The sequence below is a fragment of the Gymnoscopelus microlampas genome, assembly GCF_963454915.1.
Source record: "Gymnoscopelus microlampas genome assembly, chromosome: 22".
Classification (NCBI taxonomy): domain Eukaryota; kingdom Metazoa; phylum Chordata; class Actinopteri; order Myctophiformes; family Myctophidae; genus Gymnoscopelus; species Gymnoscopelus microlampas.
In genome coordinates, this window is record NC_139959.1 from 40,154,103 (window position 1) to 40,176,308 (window position 22,206).

General features: G+C 42.3%; 1 protein-coding gene across 1 annotated transcript; it reads right to left on the reverse strand.

The window, feature by feature from the left end:
- Positions 1-126: 126 nt before the first annotated feature.
- LOC311038635 (uncharacterized protein) lies at positions 127-20,569 on the reverse strand. The gene is made up of 14 exons (XM_084048207.1): positions 20,517-20,569; positions 18,699-18,984; positions 17,599-17,717; positions 16,586-16,906; positions 15,599-15,796; positions 12,846-12,925; positions 12,773-12,812; positions 12,415-12,739; positions 12,179-12,372; positions 8,886-9,045; positions 7,412-7,590; positions 6,295-6,381; positions 4,653-4,778; positions 127-3,299 (listed from the first exon to the last, which is right to left on the reverse strand). The coding sequence occupies exons 2-14, from the start codon at positions 18,965-18,967 to the stop codon at positions 2,902-2,904; spliced, it is 2,496 nt and encodes an 831-aa protein (XP_083904333.1). The 5' UTR covers positions 18,968-18,984; positions 20,517-20,569; the 3' UTR covers positions 127-2,901.
- Positions 20,570-22,206: the final 1,637 nt, after the last annotated feature.

Consider the following 22,206-nt stretch of genomic DNA (forward strand, 5'->3'; position numbering starts at 1 on the left):
CTCGGTGCCGCGCTACGAGCTTGTAGATCTGCTATTTTTGAATAGCCCAAAGACATCTAAAGTGACACAGATGCGTTCCAGGTCTTAATGGGTTAATTGGACTAAAGGATTAAATTGGGGAGAAAAAGGGGGTAAAAATGAATTTGCCTCTAAATAAAAAATAATAATAATACAAAATATGAGTACTTTTTTCCACCACTGGTCAAAAGTATGAAAGCATGGTTGTTTTAGTGTGTTGCCACAGAAACTATTAGAATTACAAGAGGCCACAAAGCAGATTGTAAAAAATAATTGTATTTTTAAACCATTTCAAAATGAAGAAAGCCTGGTATGTAGCAGTGATGATGAAATGCTAAGAGAATCACTTTAACTGCAACGTGTAAGGATTAAGCAAACAATCTGCTATTCAGAAACTAAACGGGTCACATGACTTCACTAACTGAGCACCACATCTACAGCAATGCATCTTAACATATGAAGGGTTAACCGAGTAAAGGGGTAGTTCACCCCCAAAATGACTTTTTTTCTATGTATTAGTCACCCCATGGAGACTTGAATTCATGGATATGTTTTAGTTTTCGTCTCATTCCTGAGACAATACATTTGATGACCAGCGGGTTCCGGTAGGAGACACAAAGAGTCTCCTTTGTGTCTCCTACTGGAACCGCTCCCTACCTCATCAAATTATTGTCAAAAACGAAAAAATATCCTGGAATTGAAGTCTCCATGCGGTGACTATGACTAATACATAGGAAAAAAAATGTTTTTGGGGTGAATGATCTCTTTAAGACCGTCAACGCATCTGTGTCATTTTTTGTATTCTTTGGCTATGAAAATAGCAGATATACAAGCTCATAGCGCGGCACCGAGTGCCGCGCTATGAGCTTGTAGATCTGCATTTTTTTTGAAAAATCTTGGAAAATTAATTGAAATATATATATATTTTTGAAAGCCACGCTTTCTAAAATATGAAAAATATGCGCGCTATGAGTTTGTAGATCTGCAATTTTTTTGGAAATTTTTCTTTTGCTATACTTAAGTGGTGCTCGAACCGTTTCATGTCAAGGACCTCCCAGAATGATATGTATTTAAGCTTGTATATCTGCTATTTTTGAATGGCCAAAGAAATCTAAAAAGACACGGATGCGTTTCACGGATTCAATGGGTTGAGTAAAAGATCAAATATTTTCGATGTAAGGGACATTCACCCTGGATTGTTCTTTTCCTAGGCTGCTCCCCGTTATGTATATTCTAATATCTAATGCAAGTTTTCTTTACTATTTGAATAGCATGGCTCCAGAATGAGGATCAAGCCACCATAAAAAAAATACAATCTAATTGTGGACAATCTGGACATGAAAATAAAACCCTTTTCAAAAAACATTTTTCAAACACTTTGCCTGAACAAATAGCATGAATGATGACTCTAACAACGCAACCAGTTTACAGGATATCGGAATAAAACACTTTAAGAAATCAATTATTTCCTACTATTCAAAATGTATTAAATGAACTATTTTCATCAGAACACTTTAAAGGGCAAGACCACTTTGGTAGAGGTTTGGGTTGTGTAGTTACCTTGCCATGATGTAACTTCAAAGGTGGACACGAAATCTAAAACAATTGCTCCATTGAGCAATTAGTACTGGTTTTTTTTTTAATAAAAATGTCAATTTCCTGTTGATTTTACTATTTGAAGATCCGGATATCCAGTCCGGGTTTTCTCTCTAATAAAAATAGCAAAATCAACATGAAGTTAACATTTTTATTTAAAAAAAAACAGTACAGGGTTTGGTGATGTCATATATTATCTGAATCAGCTGTGTTTGTGTTTGTTTACAGGCTGAAAGAGTGACTTTGAGAGCTGTTTCACCGTACAATGTAAGTCAATGAGGAGCATATTTTGAATTATCCATGGAGCAATTATTTTAGATTTCTTGTCCACCTTTAGAGTTACATCCATGACAAGGTAACTACACAACCCAAACCTCTACCAAAGTGGTCTTGCCTTTTAACATTTCAAACTATTAACATGATTACTGATACAAGATTAAAAAAGAAGAAAAAAAACTCAGTATAAATATCATAACTTATGTACTGTAAGCATGAGAGAGAGGGAAAAGGGTCAAAACGAGTGATGGCAGCGTATCTGAACTGCCCGAGCGGTCCTACAGTTAAGTAGGTGAAATACCCCTTTAACCACTTGAACCCCAGCGTCAATTATTTTGTTTTGTTTGTAGGGGGGGCATTAGCCAACAATAGGCAATCTACAAGCTCACAATGCGTCGCATGTCGTGATGCATTGTGAGCTTATAGATCGGCTATTTTTTGGGAGAAAGATCTCGTTGTGGATGGAGATTTTTTTTGTTTTTGTCGCATTCCTAAAACGATAATTTGATGACCGGCGGGGGGCGGCTCAAGAATGCGACAAAAACAAAAAAGAATTCTCAAATTCAATGCTTCATGGGGCGTGTAATTAATAGGAAATAAGCCATTTTTTAAGGTGAACTACTCCTTTACGTGGTTAACCCATTAAGACCGGAAACGCATCGTTTGTGTCATTTTAAGATTTCTTTGGGCTATTAAAAAATAGCAGATCTACAAGCTCCACCAAGCTCCACCGAACGCGCCACCGAGTGCCGCGCTATGAGCTTGTAGATCTGCTATTTATTTTTTTATCATGATTTTTTTGGGCAAATCTTTGCACAAATATTCACGATTTTTCAAAAAAATAGCAGATATACAAGCTCGTAGATTTTTTTTAACAGCCCAAAGAAATCTCAAAACGACACAAACGATGCGTTCCCCGGGTCTTAAAAGGGTTTAAGGGGTTAATAACGGATGACGCAGACCCTACATAATAACACGTTTCCGGGGCTTTTTTATATGAATGAATGACTATTATTGCTGCGCTTGGTTGATCAGCGAGTCGTCCACAGTCCTGATGATGACGATCTGCTGAATGTTCTGAGCGGGGGACGAGGGCCTCAGGTGTTCCACCAGGGCGTGGTAGGTCTCTGAGGAGATGGTGGTGGTGGTGGTGGTGGTCTCGGAGGCCAGGGTCACCGTGGTGGTCGGGTGATGGCCGGCGGCGGTGCTGATGGCCGTGGCGGAGGGCTCCGTCTTAAAGACCTGGATGGTGGCGGTCTGGTCGGCGGGGGCCTGGTGGTGGGACTTGGAGTGGCCCGGCGTGGCCGGGTTGGGGTTGTGCGGCTCCCCCACCTCGGAGATCAGGACCTCCTCGTGGTCCTGCTTCTTCTGGACGATGGAGACCACGGGACCGGACGCCAGGAGGAACACTGTTGTTGGAAAACGGGGCAAGGTGACACCACGCACACACACTAGGGTTGTTGACATTCCTCAGAAATCAAATTCAAAATGGTCTTAAAAATTGGCTAATATTTGAATATATTCGAATAGTATTATAAAAAAATATATTTTTTTATGTCTTTATTTAATTTCTTTAAAGTTGTTTTGACTGGGCCAATACAAAGAAAAAATCACACCCAGTGTGAAGTGAGTGGTGCGATAGAGTTAGTAAAAAAAATTAGATCGGCTATTTTCAGCGAAGAGGTTTGGTGTAAATGGGAAAACAGAGCTGACCAAGTACACTGTACTTGCTCACAAAGCGAGGCGTTGTGAGCTTGTAGATCGGCTATTTCCAGCAAAGAGGTTTAGAAGGAAAACAGAGCAGACCAAGTACAGAGCCTAAGGTCGAGTTTACTAAGTATGGAGGGTTTAAGTGGTTAAATGTCTGAAAATACACATTAACATGAATCCATAATGGAAAAGATCACATATAAACAAACAAAAAACATGAATTAACACTGATGATAGTGCTGTCAAACAAGTCTATGAAGCTATCTATGAAATCTATGAAAAGGTTTAATCTGCAACACAGGTTTATACAATATGTAGTGGGGGGGGGGTCCCTGTTTCATCTCTTTCTCGGCTAAGGGGTCCTTGGACTGAAAAACGTTGAAGACCCCTGTCTTATAGTCTTGGTCTTAAGGTGACTCTCTACCAAACAGACTACAACAGCCTGGTAGTCTGTTGGCAAAAGTATGCATTTAGTTCATCACAAGCAGTCGGCCGATGTGCACATTGTTGTGCTAATCCCTTAGAGCTGGCAGAACTGGCCTGCAAGATTTGCCAGTGTTGCCAGGTCTGCTTATTATAAGCGAGTTTGGGCTTGTTTTCCTGTGAAGTCGCTTGTAAATATACATAGTTGCAGGTTGCTTTTGTTTGGGCTTGTTTCTGAAGTGTAGTTGCGTATTTGGGCTGGCTTTCAAGATTCTTTTTGAAAATAGCTGATATAATGGCCGGGGCTCAAGTGGTGAAACTGGTCGCTTGTTTTGGGCTTGTTTTCATAGACCTGGTCGCCTGGTCGTTTTCCCTCAGAGAATCTGGCAACAGCGGAGCTTTTTCACCCCGCACCAAAACAAAAACACACGTAGCATTCTCCACCAGCCCGGGGCTAACGACAGGCTCTAGTCTAGTCGGGACCGACCGAGCAAGTTCAGTTTCTCTGAGTCGGGTCGATAGAGGTCCCGACCCGACGGAACGACGCCATCCGACAACAATTTGTCGGCAGCAGACGCTTTCCAATGCATCCCAACGCTACACACACACACACACACACACACACTCACCAGACTGTGCTCTCTCCTTGTGGTGTCTCAGGTCGTCAGCATGGGCCTTCTCCTGGTGCTTCATCATGTTCTTCACGCTCACAAACCTGTTCCCACACAGCAGACACTGGACGCCCGGGTTCCCATCTGACACACAAACACACACACAATCATTTAATTATATGTATCATTTTCCTTTGAAGGTAAGCTCTCTTTTCCGACTTCCCCCCTGATTACAGTAAACACAACATAAATGAATAAATACAATTCCATTAAAAATGATTAAAGTGCAGCTACAAGTTATTCAAATAATGTAAATTGTACAGTAAGAGTATAAAATAATAATGTAAAAATAGTACAGTAAGAGTATAAAATAATAATGTAAAAAACACAGTAAGCGTATAAAATAATAATGTCAAATAATGTAAATTGTACAGTAAGAGTATAAAATAATAATGTACATTATACAGTAAGAGTATAAAATAAGTAGGTAAAATAGTACAGTAAGCGTATAAAACAGTTTGCTATATCAACTGAAGCATTCAAAATACAAAATAATGTATCCCTGTAAATCAGTGGTTCTCAAACTTTTTCATGTCAATGGACACTTATTAGCCCACGGACCCCCATTTGAAAAGATAAGCCAGGGACCCCCATAAGAGAAGATTTTTACGGCTCTAGCAGCAGTGGTGGAAAGTAACTAAGTACATTTACTTAAGTACTGTACTTAAGTACAATTTTGAGGTATTTGTACTTTACTTGAGTATTTCTGATTTCCAATACTTTTACTTCTACTCCACTACATCTCAGAGGCAAATATTGTACTTTTACTCCACTACGTTTACTTGAAAACTTTAGTTACTAGTTACTTTTCAGATATAAATTATGATATAATGAAACATACATTAACCACTTTAAACCTATTTTATACCTAGGCTATTTGAAAATAGCAGATCTAAAAGCTCACAACGCGTCGCATCGCGACGCGTTGTGAGCTTGTAGATCGGCTATTTTCAAATATTTAGTACTTTTACTTTTGGTACTTTAAGTACATTTTGATGCCAATACTTTTGTACTTTCACTCAAGTACATTTTTAATTCTGGACTTTTACTTGTAACAGAGTAGTTTTATATTGCAGTATTGGTACTTTTACTTAAGTAAAGAATTTGAGTACTTTTTCCACCACTGTCTAGCAGTGATTCTCAACCATTCTAATTATAAGGACCCCCAGTTTGACATGCATTATTAGGCTACGGACCCCCATGTAATGGCATTTCTATCTCTGGGACCCCAATTTATATTGTAATATCAATGTTAACTTAACTCTGAGAGTGTACAAATGGAACCAAATGGACCCTAACGGGTCCATTTGGTTCCATTTGTAGACTCTCAGAGTTACAGACCCATAAGGGTCCATTTGGTTCCTATCCATCATTTAGCTGGGGACCCCCTGGAACCCCCTCAAGTACCCCTGGGGGTCCCCGGACCCCACTTTGAGAACCAATGCTGTAAATGACATGTCATTATGTGGCATGGGATCGGCATAGACTAGACTGGCACACTGGCGTTTTAGGCGTTTTAGGCGTCAGCGTTCTGACAGCGGTGTATGGGAACAACTCTAGTCTTGATTTAGAGCGTTGGCGTCTGATCAGAACAACTCACCGGGATGGATCTTGCGGGTGTGTTTCTTCCGCTCAGAAGAGGTGGCGAAACTTGTGTCACAATGTAAACACTTGTACGGCGTCTCGCCTGGAACACAAGAGCAGGTACTGGTACAGTATGTGCATCATGACGTACTGTATGCATGTGGTAGAACCATAGACGGTAAGAAAATACATATGGACTGCGTTACACCCATAGACTGTACAGACCGTAAATCAGGCATCTAAACGGGCCAGGGGGTGAAAACAAGGTGACGGGACCGAATGCGCGCGAAACTAGCGCTCGGCACCAATTATTTTAGCTGGTGGGAACACCACAGTGTTAAGCTACGGTATTGCCCAGTATTCTTCAGATATTAGCTCATTGACTCATACATTAATTAATAGAAAATGTTATTTCCCTGTACTGCAAAAACATTTATTTTGGCGGCGTTGATGGCGTCGTAATGGCTGATTTTACACTGGGTTGTATGCTAAAAATAGCCGATCCACAAGCTCACAACGAGTCGCGAGCTTGTGGATCTGCTATTTTCAGAGAGCAAGACCTGAGCGCAACCAAACATAAAATGACTTGTCTTTTAGTTCTACTGGATCTCTTCTACACTAGTCCCTCACTAACATTTTAGTCTAGTTTTTATCTGTTGACGAAATTGTCAATATATTTAGTCATATTTTAGTCATCTGAAATGTTTTACTGCTAGTCTAGTTTTAGTCGACTAAATATCATAAGATTATAGTCGACTAAATCTACAGTTGATTTAGTCGACTAAAATGTATTGTGGCGGTGCCTTGATGGCGTCGTAATGGCTGATTTTACACTTGGTTGCATGCTGAAAATAACCGATCCACAAGCTCACAACGTGGATCGTTGTGAGCTGGTAGATCTGCTATTTTCAGAGCGCAACACCCGAGCGCAACTAAACTTAAAATGACTAGTCTTTTAGTTCTACTGGATCTCTTCTCCACTAGTCCCTCACTAACATTTTAGTCTAGTTTTTATCGTAGCTTAGTTTTTATTTAGTTTTCGTCAGTGAAAAAAGGTAGTCGACGAACATTTTTCGTCACAGTTTTAGTCGACGAAATCAACACTGCTGCCATCAGCGGTGGCCGACTCTCACCTGTGTGTTTACGTGCGTGCGTGATGAGCGAAGAGGACACGGAGAAGGACATGCCACAGGTGTCACACTGGTAGGGCTTCTCCCCGGTGTGCCGCCGCTTGTGGTACGTGAGCGTGCTGGACTGGGCGAACGCCTGCCCGCACGTCTCACACACGTAGGGCTTCTCGCCGCTGTGCAGTCTGTGGGAACACAGGCACACACACACACATTTTAATTCTTTATTTGAATCCACAAATTTCAATTAATTTACAGGGAAACAAATATAACAGGGTTGATAGTTCATTGGTCCCTAAGGATACACATGGCACCTTCTCCTCCACACAGACAAACTGCCTAGAACTGCTGAAACAGAGCAATATTTCGAAAGTTGTTTGGCTTTGCTTTTTGTCATGCCAGCGATTGTTAGGCCACTCGTGGTCAGCTTATAGTATACATACATACATACACTTCCACCTAGCCCAGGGGTCTTGAATAGGGGGTCCGGGACCCCTAGGGGGTCCTCAGAGTTACTACAGGGTGTCCGCCAAATCTTTGTGATATGATTTTTTTTTTTTTTACATTAACCACTTGAACCCTAGCATCCCTTTTCTGAGGAGAACTTTTGCCAAAAATAGCCGATCTACAAGCTCACAACGCCTCGCGCTGCGAGGCGTTGTGAGCTTGTAGATCTGATATTTTTGGCAAAGAGGTATAGATGTAGAGGGAAAAAAGCAGCAAATGCTTATCTGAAACACAATTTTATATAATATAGAGGGGGTCGCTGCTTCATCTCTCTCTCAGCTAGGGGGTCCTTGGCCTGAAAGCGTTGAAGACCCCTGATCTAGCCCATTTAGACCTGAGGTCTGACCTAAGTTTTCTGGAAAAAAAATCAAATATTTATTCAAAAATGACAACAAATGTATGTTGCCACATACTGTACATAGCAACACCAACCCCAAAAGGGGTTCCCGCCCTGAAAGGTATCGTTACAAGAATGGGATTACAAGAATGCCCATGTCTAACCCAGAATGGGCTAGACATGTCTAACCCAGAATGGGCTAGACCAGGGCTACTCAACTTAAGATGGCTCAGGGGCCACTCAGCAAAATACCAAAAGTCCAAGGGGCCGCAAGCTAAAAATGACGGTCGATCGATTTTCAAGGTTAGGGTTGCCAACTCCCAGAGATTGAAATAAGGGACACCTATCCTGGGCGCGCGGCAAAGCCGCGCGGCCGAAAAAAAATGGGGGTCAAACCCCCCCAAAAACCCGAAATGCATAGAAAACTATGCATTATACCTGTAACAATTGATGTTTGTTTTTGAAAAAAAAAATAGCAACCCATATATTTGAACGGAAATGTATATTTTTTATCCTGTGCTTAAAAAAAAAAAAAGATTTTTATTTATTTTATTTTTTTTGACCACAAGGGGCCGCCAAGACGCGGGTTGAGTAGCGCTGGGCTAGACAATGGGCAAAACACACCAGACATAGTACCTGATGTGTATTTTGAAGTTGGAGGAGGTGGCAAACTTGAGGCCACAGCGCTCGCAGGTGAAGGGCTTCTCGTCGCCGTGGTACATCCTACGATGGGCCACCAGCTGACACTTCTGAGCAAAACACTTGTCACACTCTGAGCAACCAAAGGGCTTCTCTCCTGCAACAGGGAGAGAGGAGCAGAGGCATTAAGAATATGAAACAATAACAATATGAAACATCATCATGTGATAAATCATGTGGTACCGGAACGGCGATACCCGATACCAGCATTTTAGGTAGTATCGGCAGCTTTTCCTATACTGGTATCTGTATTGTTACCTGTGTGTATGTGTGTGTGTGTGTGTGTGTGTGTGTGTCTGTGTGTGTGTGTGTGTGTGTGTGTGCATGTGTCATCAGTCATACCTGTGTGTGTGTGTGTGTGTGTGTGTGTGTGTGTGTGTGTGTGTGTGTGTGTGTGTGTGTGTGTGTGTGTGTGTGTGTGTCGTTACCTGTGGGTGTGCGTGTGGTTACCTATGTGTGTGTGTGTGTGTGTGTGTGTGTGTGTGTGTGTGTGTGTGTGTGTGTGTGTGCATGTGCGCGTGTGTGCATGTGTGCATGTGTGCCGATACACTAATTTCACGAAACGATACGATACTTGGCTCACAACTTCGATACGATTTCGATACGATACGATACGCACTTTTTTTATTATGAAAATATATGGAGGAGAAAAAAAGAAAATGCAAACAAATAATTCTGTTTTTGCATTATTCAGACATGCAAACTTGTAGCTTTTCAGCTACAATAGCCGTTTTGAATCCAAATAGTATGACACCTGACCCGAAAAAAAAACATGTTGTCACTCTTTTCACTTCGGGGCCGTTTGCATGCCTGATTATTATGATTGTAAAAAAAAATAAAAAAAAATAAAAAAAAAAATTTCAAAAACGATATTTTTTTCCCCCAAAACGATACATATCGTCGCGAAAACGTATCGCGATATATCGCGGGACGATATATCGGCACACCCCTAGTGTGTGTGCGTGTCGTCATACCTGTGTGTGTGTGTGGTTGTGTATGTGCATGCATGTATGGTCATACCTGTGTGTACAGTATGTGTGGTCATACCTGTGTGTATGTGCATTAGAGTTCTCAATTTCTACCCGAAACCGACCCGGCCCGACGTTTTCGGGGCCGAGCCGGGCCTCAAAAGTATGCTAATTGGTCGGGCCGAGCCCAGCCTCGGGCTCCATGAAAAAAAAAAGAGAGTTTTTTAAATGTTTTTTTTTCTCTTTTTTTTAATAATATATTTATATTTATTAATTCTGTTCTGTCTGAATGTGTATTTAATCTATTATGAAGATGGCACTGACTGGTGTTAACTTGCACTGTGCTGCTCACGCTCAGGCAACAGAGCGAGAGAGAGAGTAAAAAAAAACGATTCCAAAACACACTCGCCCCCCATTCATTTCGTGGACGCCGGACTAGACCCGGGGCGAGTGTGCAGTGGTGGAAAGTAACTAAGTACATTTACTTAAGTACTATACTTAAGTAACATTTTGAGGTATTTGTACTTTACTTGAGTATTTCCAATTTCCTGTACTTTTACTTCTACTCCACTACATCTCAGAGGCAAATATTGTGCTTTTACTCCACTACATTTACTTGAAAACTTTAGTTACTAGCTACTTTTCAGATGTAAATTATTACATTATAAAACATACGTTAACCACTTTAAACCTATTTTATACATAGGCTATTTGAAAATAGCAGATCTACAAGCTCACAACGCGTCGCATCGCGACGCGTTGTGAGCTTGTAGATCGGCTATTTTCAAATATTTAGTACTTTTACTTTTGGTACTTTAAGTACATTTTGATGCCAATACTTTTGTACTTTTACTCAAGTAAATTTTGAATTCTGGACTTTTACTTGTAACCGAGTATTTTTATATTGCAGTATTGATACTTTTACTTAAGTAAAGAATTTGAGTACTTTTTCCACCACTGCGAGTGTGTTTTGGGACGAGCGTTCTGTGATTTAATTCACCGCTTGTTTACAAGTTGAATTTGGGGAAACAAAATAATTAGGAGCTCAAAAACATAATGAGAGGATACAAGAGATATCTGTGCAACAGCTGCAAAGTGTGCATATTTAAGCAAGTATTTTAAAACAGTGAAACCTACCGAGGAAAAAGAAACAGAAAGGGATTCTGCGACTCCAGTTGAAAGTAAAAAGCGACCACGGAGTCCTCATCAAGTCCAAAGATTCATTGTGAATCATTATAAACAAACCTTTTTTAATACAAAAACCCACGACAAATAAAGTCGGTCTACACCAGCCTTCAACAATAGCGGTACATTCAGTGGTCAGGTTCGTTCAGAAATCAATTGAAGAACGCAGGAGCGAGCTTTCCATATATAGCCATGCAGGAGAACGTGCATACACGCAGTACACAACACATGTGTCGTTGTCAGATGGTTTTAATTTGAAGGTTTAACAGGATGTTCAATGTGTTTTTGTGAGTTAAGATAACTGACCGGTGTGCTCAATGCCGGCGTGCTGTGTTAAGTTACAGTTGTGAAGTGGCGGACAGTGCTCTCTGATTTTCACAATAAAATGTTATCCACCCGCGTTTAGTTCAGTATTATAATATTTTTCACCCAACACGTGTAAACTTAAGCTAATAGGTTAACAACAGTCTCGAGTCGGTCTCAGACAGTCAGGGGGAGAGAGGAGACGGAGACTCGGTCGAGAGAGGCAGAGAAATGCAGACGAACGATGCATCTCATTGCACAGAGGTGTGTGACCGTGAGCAAGACAAGGATTTAACTTCATTTAAATCAGCACAGTGTAAGTTAACGTCAGTCAGCACCGTCAGCGCCATCTTCATAATAGATAAATACACATTCAGAACGGAATAATAATAAAATATATATATAAAAGAAATACAAAATCATATATTTTTTTCCCCTCTGTTTTTTTCGGGCCTAACATGGCGGTAATACTCGGGTTCGGGCCGGCCCAGTCGGGCCCAGTTAGGGCCGAGCCTTCATTTTCAGGCCTGTTGAGAACTCTAATGTGCATGTATGTATGGTCATACCTGTGTGTACGTGTGGTTGCCTGTGTGTATGTGCATGTATGTATGGTCATACCTGTGTGTATGTGTGGTTGCCTGTGTGTATGTGCATGTATGTATGGTCATACCTGTGTGTATGTGTGGTTGCCTGTGTGTATGTGCATGTATGTATGGTCATACCTGTGTGTATGTGTGGTTGCCTGTGTGTATGTGCATGTTTGTATGGTCATACCTGTGTGTATGCGTAGGTGTGTCTTCAGCTGGGTGCCCTGTCTGAAGGTCTTGGAGCAGAAGATGCATTTGAAGGGCTTCATGCCGCTGTGTATTTTCATGTGTCTCCTCAGGCTGCAGGTCTCCGTGAACACCCGGCTGCACACGTCACAGGGCAGCACCTTCTTCACCCTCCCCTTCTCGTCCAGCTCCTCCTCCCCCGTCCCCGCCCCCCCCTCCCCCTCCTCCACCCCCAGCTCCTCCTCCTCCTCCTCCCCGTCGTCGTCGTCCCCGCCCCCATCGTCCCTCTCCGTCCAGTCCGGGTCCACGCCCAGATCCATGGCGCTCCACTCTTCTTCGTCGTCGTCGTCGTCCGCCGCTCCCTCCTCCTCCCACTCCCCGTCTTCCTCCACGCCCGCGGCGGGTGCTGCTGCTGCCGCCACCTCCTCCTTGTCTCCCTGCGCCACGCCCTCTCCTGCGGCTGCTTCTCCCTCCTCCGCAGCCTCCTCCTCCACTACGTCTTCCTCTCCCTTGCCGCTGCCGACAGAGCGGGTCCTCCTGGCCGACGCTCCTCGCCCCAGGGCTGTGTAAGTGCCAATAATTGTGACAGGCCTACCTCTCCCTCGCCCTCTCCCCCGTCCTCCTCCTCCTCCTCTCCCTCTCCCTCTCCTTCCCTCCTTCCCCTTTGCCTCCACCTCCTCCTCCGTGGTCCAGTCCGGGTCGTCCGCGTCCCGGTTCTTCTGGCTCCTCTCCGCTTTCTCCACCGCCCCTAGGGATGTTAACAATGAATCTATAATCCATTAACTACAGTTAACCCATTAAGACCGGGAACGCATCTGTGTGTCATTTAATTTTTGGATTTAATTAATTTTTGGATTTCTTTGGCTATTCAAAAATAGCAGATCTACAGTGCTCAAAATTATTCAACCCCCCCTGTAAATTGGGTTTATTGGCTAAAATCACAAACCGTCAATTGAAATAAATAATTAAATCATACAAGAACAATGTAAATAGCTCAACAAAAGTAATATTTGCAGCATTCTTTCCCAAATTCAATGCTAAATGTCACTTTCAATGAATACAGCAGTTGCAAAATTATTCAACCCCTGCCTTAAGCACACCTGAAAACACCTGTAATCAATGCAATCAACTAATCAAGGGCTTAAATAGTTGCCTCAGATGTGCTTGAGATAGGACTTGTTGACTTGTTGATTTGGATTGCATGTTAGAAACATGGTGAAGTCTAAAGAATGGTCAGAAAAGGTCAAAGCAGAGATTGTTGCTTTGCATAAACAAGGAAAAGGATATAAAACAATTGCAAAGGCACTGAATGTACCTAAAAGTACGGCTTTGAGCATAGTTCACAAGTTCAAAGCTAAAGGAACAGTGGCAACACTACCTGGACGTGGCAGAAAGAGGAAGATATCCGCGGCTGCCACCAGATTCTTGAGGAGGCGGGTGGTCAAAAACCCTCGAGTGACTGCAAAAGACCTGCAGCAAGACTTAGCGGCAGCGGGCACTTCGGTTTCAACTGCTACAGTAAGGCGCTCACTAAACGCTGAAGGGCTCCATGCCCGAACTCCAAGACATACTCCACTACTGACCCAAAAGCATAAAAAAGGCCGACTCCACTATGCTCAAAACCATATAAATAAACCACAGAGGTTTTGGAATTCTGTTCTCTGGAGCATGAAACAAAACTGGAACTTTTTGGGCCTATGGATCAACGGTACGTCTGGAGGAAGAAGAATGAAGCATACGCTGAAAAGAACACCTTGCCTACAGTCAAGCACGGGGGTGGTTCAGTGATGCTCTGGGGCTGCTTTGCTTCCTCTGGAACTGGAAAGCTTCACCGTGTTGAGGGCAAGATGAATTCAATCAAATATCAGGAAATTCTGGGAGAAAACGTTATGCCATCTGTGAGGAAGCTGAAGCTTGGGCGCCATTGGACCTTCCAACAGGACAATGATCCCAAGCATACCTCGAAGTCCACTAAGGCTTGGTTTCAGCAGAAGTCCTGGAAGATTCTGGAGTGGCCATCACAGTCTCCTGACTTGAACCCCATAAGAACATTAGGGAGCTGGAAGCCATTGCCTGTGAGGAATGGGCTAAAATTCCTCAGGAACGCTGTCAGAAGCTGGTGTCTGGCTATGCATCACGTTTGGAGCAGGTCCTGAAAGAAAAGGGGGGCTCTACAAAGTACTAAAGGTGTTTCCCATGAAGGGGTTGAATAATTTTGCAACTGCACTATTCCTTGAAAGTGTAATTTTGTGTTGAATTCTGAAAATAATTTTCATAATATTAGTTGTGTTGAGCTATTTAAGTTGCTCTTGTATGATTTCTTTATTGTAAAGAGCTGACAGTTTATGAATTTTGCCAATAAACCTAATTTTCACAGCGGTACAAGCTCATAGCGCGGCACAGAGAGCTTGTAGATCTGCTATTTTTTGAAAAATCGTGAAAATGTGTGCAAATCTTTGAATATATATATTTTTAAAGCAAACATTTTTAACTCAAATCTTTGGTTTTGGGGGATTCTACTAATGTCTTCTAAATCCTAACAGTTTTTTTTTTTTTCAGAAAAAAAAACCTTTGTTGCTATAATATCAGTGGTTCTCAAACATTTTCATGTCAAGGACCACCCAAAATGAGATGTAATTGGCCATGGACCCCATCTCAAAATATTTTGTTCCAGGGACCCCCCCCAGAAGCAAACATTTGAGTTCAAAATGTTCGCTTTAAAAATATATATATTCAAAGATTTGCATACATTTTCACGATCTTTCAAAAATAGCAGATCTACAAACTAGAGATCTCTTGTAGATCTGCTATTTTTAAATAGCCAAAGAAATCTTCAAATGACACAGATGCGTTCCTGGTCTTAATGGGTTAATAATTTATTCGATTAAAATTATCGATTTTCAATTAATTGGAAAAAAAAAATGGGGTAAACTTTTTTTTGGGGGGCTAGTGAAAGTTACAGGTATGGTGTGTCACGTGTGTGTGATATGAAATGTGAGTTTACCATAATGACAGTAATCCTTAATCATATTCCATCATATTCAAGGGCTTTTGGAGAGAAATGAGACAGACTCCATATACAGAGGGGAGGTGTGAGTGTGTCTGTGTACAGCTGACGCTCATTGATGCTCGTTAATGATATATATATACACATCAAGGCCGTTATGTTTCTGCACTCATTTTCGATTTCGGACAAGAATGTTCCTTTTGGTCCTAAAAAACGCCGATTATCAATGAATCGGTTAATCGATCGTTAAGGTTATCAATGAATGAATGAATCGATAATTTGCATCCCTACCTGCTACGTCTTCTCCCTCCCCTGCTGCTTCCTCCTCTCGCGCCTCGGTTTCTTCTTCTCCTTCTTCGCCTCTGCCTCTGCCCCGTCCTCTTCCTCTTCCTCGCCCCCGGCCCCGCCCCCTGCCCCTCCCTCTCTTCCCCTCTCCGCTGCTCTGTCTGGTTCGCTTGGCGAGGGGGCTCTGCGCGGAGGAGGAGTCGTCGCGCTCTCCTGTGGCGGCGTCGGCGTCGGCGTCATCCGCGGCTTCCTCTGCAACGTTCTGCTCCTCCTCCGCCGGCAGCTCTTCCTGTCTGGCTGCGCCTCGTCCTCGTCCTCTCCCCCTTCCTGTGACGCCGTTACAAATTTAACTTGATGATTAACTGTCACACAAAGCGATTAACGATGTAATTTAACCCATTAAGACCTGAAGAAGCATCTGTGTCATTTTTAGATTTGAGCTAAAAAGCATTATTTTACACTTTGGCTATTCAAAAATAGCAGATCTACAAGCTCATAGCGCGGCACTATGAGCTTGTAGATCTGCTATTTTTGAGAAATCGTTAAAATGTCTGCAAATCTTTGAATATGTATGTTTTTAAAGCGAACATTTGCAACTCAAATCTTTGCTTCTGGGGGTCCCTGGAACAAAATATTTTGAGATGGGGGTCCGTGGCCAAATTCATATACATTTTGGGGGTCCTTGACATGAAAACATTTGAGAATCACTGACATAGTAACATAACTTTTTTTTTTAAACGATAGGATTTAGAAGACATTTTGTAGAATCGGAACCTCAGGCCTTAATGAATACAACTTTGATTTCTGTTTACGGTAGTTTTTGAAGTTTTCATAAATCACAAATTGCACAAGGCAGATATGACAAATATCTTAAACGTACGAAGAAATTACTGACATAATATTATATTAGTACAATATTAATAATATTATACTAAAAATTGAAAAAGTTAAAATAGTGAAAATAGCTGATCTACAAGCTTACAACACGTCACAAAGATCTAGCTCTGCTATTTTTGGAAAATGTTTGAAAATGGATGAAAAATGTTCTACCTGGAAACGATTATCTCGAATACTATATAACTAATAATATTAACTAATAACTGTGACAGGCCTAACCTCTTCCTCTTCCTCTGCGGGGGGACTGCGTAGCGGGTGCGAGCTCGGCGATGCCGGCGCCGGCCGATACCTTGGGTTTCCTGCCTCTCTTCCTGCCCCGCCCTCTCCCGACGACGCCCCCCCCGCCACCAGGTGAAGGGTTATAATCTTCGTCGCTCACGAATCCCTCCTCCATTTGCTGCGCCTCCTCCTCCTCCTCTTCCTCGACCACCGCAGGCGTCTCCTCGTCCGCCGGTCCGTCCGGCGCTCGTCGCTTCTCTTGGTCCGTCGTGGAGGAAGCGACGGCGGGGGGGCTGTCGGGGACAGACTCCACGCCTAGGGCTGTGTCACCGTTACAAATGTAAGTTAAAAGGACAACTTTGTATTTTTACAACAAGGGTTATGTTATTAGTTTGTAATGATAATAATTAAAAGATGAGTGTTAAAAAAAATCATGTATTGCTTTCTATCGTTTTTTAATGATTTAGTGATTTTTAACTGGGGGGCGGGGGCATTTGATCCAAACGCACACCCCCACTAGGCCAAGGAAGAACTGCCACCATGCATTTTTAAAATCGCTGTCACCATGGACGGGCAGATTCACGTTCTGGCCTATTTATAGGCCTATTTATGGGCCTCCTATTTATAGGCCAAAACGTGAATATGCCTGTTACAGCGCCAGTCGGCGGTTCGAATCCCGGCTCCTCCTGTCCACATGTCGAAGTGTCCTTGGGCAAGACACTGAACCCTACATTGCCTCCAATGAGTCAGTCGGCGCTAGCTTGCCACCATTGGTGTGTGAATGTGGGAAAAGTGAGGACGCTGGCGTTGACTGTTCCCGCTTCACCTCCCAATGCCCCCCCCCCCTGTATGAATGAATGAACCATTGTGAAGCGCTTTGAGCACTTTAAAAGCTATTCTTTAAAAGAACTTTAAAAGCGCTATAACAATGCAATTCATTACTATTATCTCAAATAATAGCGATCATCTCAAGTAATTGCGATCAGGCGATAGTGTGATAGTTGCATCCTCACCCGGCTCAGACTTGGACGTGTCGCTGGGCTCTGTGTGTCGGGGGTTTTCTTCCAGATACCGCGTGGCCTCTGACATCCCGAGGAACACGGCTGCACTGCGCACCGTGGACAATTTGTTACTGAAACAAACAACAATGTGGACACTTGGAGATCAAACTACTGAATTAAAACACTTCAGAGAAATGACTAAACGTTTATTTCGTCGCTGTCAAGGCAGAAAACCTCCTATCTCTGTGATTTTACATTTAGTGGTTTTTTTTGTAAATTAAAGCCCCTACTTCAGTGGTTCTCAAACTTCTTCATGTCAAGGACCCCCAAAATGATATGTATTTAGCTGTATTTGGCTTAAAGGTTTCATGACATTCAGTTTTACAACACATTAAAAGTCTTTATCATGGTCCTTCAAACGTGTATTAAATGTGTACTAAATCCGCTTCAACTGCAATGAAAAAATAAATCTTTGGCTGCAGGTGCCGCTGTTGAGGGATTTTGCCTGTTAATCATAGCCTCTGCTCCTCTGATTAATGGACAATGATGTCAAAGTCCAAGGGCCAATCCCAGCACTTTGTTTAGCTAATTATTCAGAAAACCCCAGACCACAGAAAATCCACTGAATGTTCAAAGTTCATTTTTTTGGGGTGTAATTGAGGTCATAAAACAACACAAAAAAAAACGCAAAATTAAAAAAAAGTTTTAATTAATGTCATAGAACCTTTAAATTTGATGTAGGGACGGATTAACCCCCGCACGGGCCCTTGGGCCACCAATTTTTAGGGGCCCCCCTAAAAAAATGTGTTTGTGTGGTCCTCAAAGGGCCCACTTTGAGGGGTCTCCAGCAGGGACCCCCAGCCTGGGGGGCCTTGAAGGGCCCCAGGAGCCCTTGTCAGAGCCTCAAACCAAACGAGAATCACTGCTGTAAATACAGAGGAGGGGCCCACACATTTGATATTTGATTAACCTATACATTTCATTTTAGTAAATTGTCGATGGCAGCGCGGCCCAGTTCCTGAAGGGCCCCTGGGCCACGGCGGCCCAATGGCTAATACAGCCCTGATCGTTACAACGCCCTATGAACAAACGCATCCTCCCGATTGTCTTACCCGGCGAGGCTCATCATCTCTCCGGTGTAGATGAACTCCAGAAGCTTCTCCAGGGCGTAGCGGCTGACCTTGTCGGGGTCCAGGCTCATGACCAGCTGGCCCCGGTCGGTCTGGGAGCTGAAGTACACGCTGAAGGCGGCCAGCACGTTGCGGTGCGCGCGGAACTCCACGTCCTTGACCGCCACGGTGATGTCGCACATGAAGTCCTCCTCGCGCTGCTGGTGCAGGCGCTGCAACAGCAGCTTCCCGTGACTCGCCACGTGGGCCATGTTGGTTCACTGCTTCCCTGTGACGAGGCGAGACACAAGACGGTAGCGGTCAAGAGCAGAAATAAGAAAAAACTACCCCCCCCCCCCTTTCTATGTTGCCTAGAACTGGATTGATTGAGGTCATGTGATCAGTGACATACGCAAGGTGTTCTTTTGGCGGAGGGGGCATCTGTGTGTCATTTTTAGATTCCTTTGTTCAAAAATAGTAGATCTATTTTCAGAAAAATCGTGGAAAATGTGTGCAAACTGCAAACAACATTTGTATCAAAAATCGTTGATTCTGGGGAGGTCCCTGGAATGCGTTTTGATATATATTTGTCTACCGACCCCCCCCCCCCCCTACTCGCTTTGAAATACATGTATATATTCAAAGATTTGCACAACTTTTCATGATTAAAAAAATCGTTTTGTATAAACGTTTATTTATTTATTTTTTACAATGAATGTAATAACAATGTCCACCACCAGCCAGCATGATGACCCCTCATCATCATCAACAGTAACTTAGTCTACCGTCTCATCTCATCTGTCATTGCAGTTGGGTTCAAAATGAAGGGAAAAAAGGCCAGTTGGTTTCAAAAATGAAGGTTAAATAAAGACCATTTGGGTTCAAAATGAAGGCTAATATAGACCAGTTGGGTCAAAATGAAGGCTAAAATAGACCAGTTGGGTCAAAATGAAGGCTAATATAGACCAGTTGGGTCTAAATGAAGGCTAATATAGACCAGTTGGGTCAAAATGAAGGCTAATATAGACCAGTTTGGTCAAAAGGAAGGCTAATAGAGACCAGTTGGGTCTAAATGAAGGCTAATATAGACCAGTTGGGTCAAAATGAAGGCTAAAATAGACCAGTTGGGTCAAAATGAAGGCTAAAATAGACCAGTTGGGTCAAAATGAAGGCTAATATAGACCAGTTGGGTCAAAATGAAAAGCAAGACCACAATGGAATGGCATGGAGCGGAGGAGCACCTAAATGTCACGTACCAAAAAAACACTTTATTGCAGGCCTGTAACTAAATGTATCATCAGCTGGGTTACTATGGTGATATTTTGTAAAATAAAAGCTCCTAAAGAGAGCATTGTAAAATAAAAGCTCCTAAAGAGAGGATTGTAAAATAAAAGCTCACATATAGAAAGTATTGTAAAATAAAAGCTCTTCCACACAGAGGCCTGTCGCTAATGTTTAACACAATGCTAACATTAGCGCGTTATATTCCACATACATGCCCTGTGGTCGTGAGTTATAATCATGTGAAAGGTTAACAAGTGTAAAAGCTAAGTAAAATAAGCAGATAAAGATTAAATAACAGCGTCAAACCAGAGTCAATAAAAAAGGCGCAAAACGTCGTGCTTTTATTGCGAAGGTTTTGGGCGATTTTTCTGTTTTGTTTTTGTTTTTGTTTTTTTCTACTAACGGAAATAAGAGTCACATAATACATGTTGTTTTTAAAGGCGTTAAACGATTAAGTTAATTTAAACCCTGCGTCACAGAAACGTCGCTGTTTATCATTCTTAATCTCTCTGAATCCTTAGAAAAGCATAAAAGTACCTTTTATTATTTTCCTCCCGAGGCCAATGGCGGCCATTAAGCTGTCAGCAGGGTTGCCAGATCTCGTGAGAGAAAGAAGCAAGTAACCAAGTCTAGGAAAACAAGCCCAAAAGGAGCAACTATATATTAAGCCATGATTCACTGCATGCCTTTAAATTGTTTTAATGTTGTTGTTGAGTTGCTGTTGCCTTTTCTGTAAAGCACTTCTGCTTTATTTTATTTAGTATTGTTTTGCTCTGTACAGGAAGCAATTTGAGCTGCGTTCATGTCATGAAAGTTGCTATAAAAATAAAGTTTACTATTGTTATTATTATTATGAGCACTTTAAACCTGTATACATTGAAAATAGCAGATCTACAAGCTCACAACTTGTAGATCTGCTATTTAAAAAAAAACTTGCAATAAAATGTGGAATATTTGGACTATCTTTTTTTCTAACAACACAAATCTGGTACGCGGGGCTCCCTGGCACGAAACATTTTCGGATGGGGGTCTGTGGACAAATACGTATACATTTTGGGGCCCTTGACACGTAAATATTTGAGAACCACTGTTTAAAATAATGTTCAAATTGTGAAGCAAGCCCAAATAAACAACTACACTTTAGAAACAAGACCCAAAAAACATAACCCAAACTACCAATATTTACAAGCAACTTTACATAAAAACAAGCCCAAAGTCGCTTATAATAAGCAGACATGGCAACGCTGGCAGTCAGTGGCGTCATCAACGGGCAAACATCCTGCGAGATTCTCGCGAGGTTTGTGTGTTTCTTAAAGCTACAGTGCAATTAAGAAAAAATAAATTGAACTTGTTAGTATTATGCAGTGGCGTAAAGTAACTAAACGTTTACTTCAGCCCAAAACATTTGAAAATAGCCGAAATTTTGTTTTTGGGAAAACTTGTGAAATGGGACATTCTGCTGCTGCATAATGAGTACTTTCTACTTTTGGTACATTTTTAATTCCGGATCTTTACTTTAAAAGAGTAAAGGAGTATTTCTACTTTCTTACTTAAGTAAAAAAGAAAATAGTATTTTTTCTACCACAGTTTTATTTGTGCTTGTATTAAATAAGCAGTGGTACTAGAATGAGTACTTTGACTGACTCGTGTACTAGATGTTATGTTTAAACTGTTAAGTATTCAATCAATCAAATAAACAATCAATCAATCAATATATGTCAGCTCAGCTGGCAAAGTGGCAATTTGCTTATTCACCACAAGGGAGCAGTAGAGACCAGGTTCTTAAGCCTTATCCTCCTATTCTCCTGTTAAAATTGTTCCAGGTCCAATCAGCACCAGACTTGCCTCAAACACTGTGCAGGGGTCTGCCATGATGACGATAGTGACACCAGGGGCCACACGTGCCCCCCTGGGGCCTCAAGGGGGCCATAGGCGCTCTGTTTATTCAATCCGCACCAAACCTACAAAACAGCAGGGGTCCGCCATGACATTACTAGTCACACCCAGTCAAGGGCCACAGGTGCACCTGTGCGCTAATCCAGTGGTTCTCAACCAGTGGTCCTTGAGGGGGTTCCAGGTGGTCACCAGCAAAATGATGGAGAGTTGGTAACCAAATGGACCCTTATAGATCTGTAACTCTTGAGAGCGTAGAATGAAACCAAATGGACCCTTATAGATCTGTAACTCTTGAGAGCGTAAAATGAAACCAAATGGACCCTTACGGGTA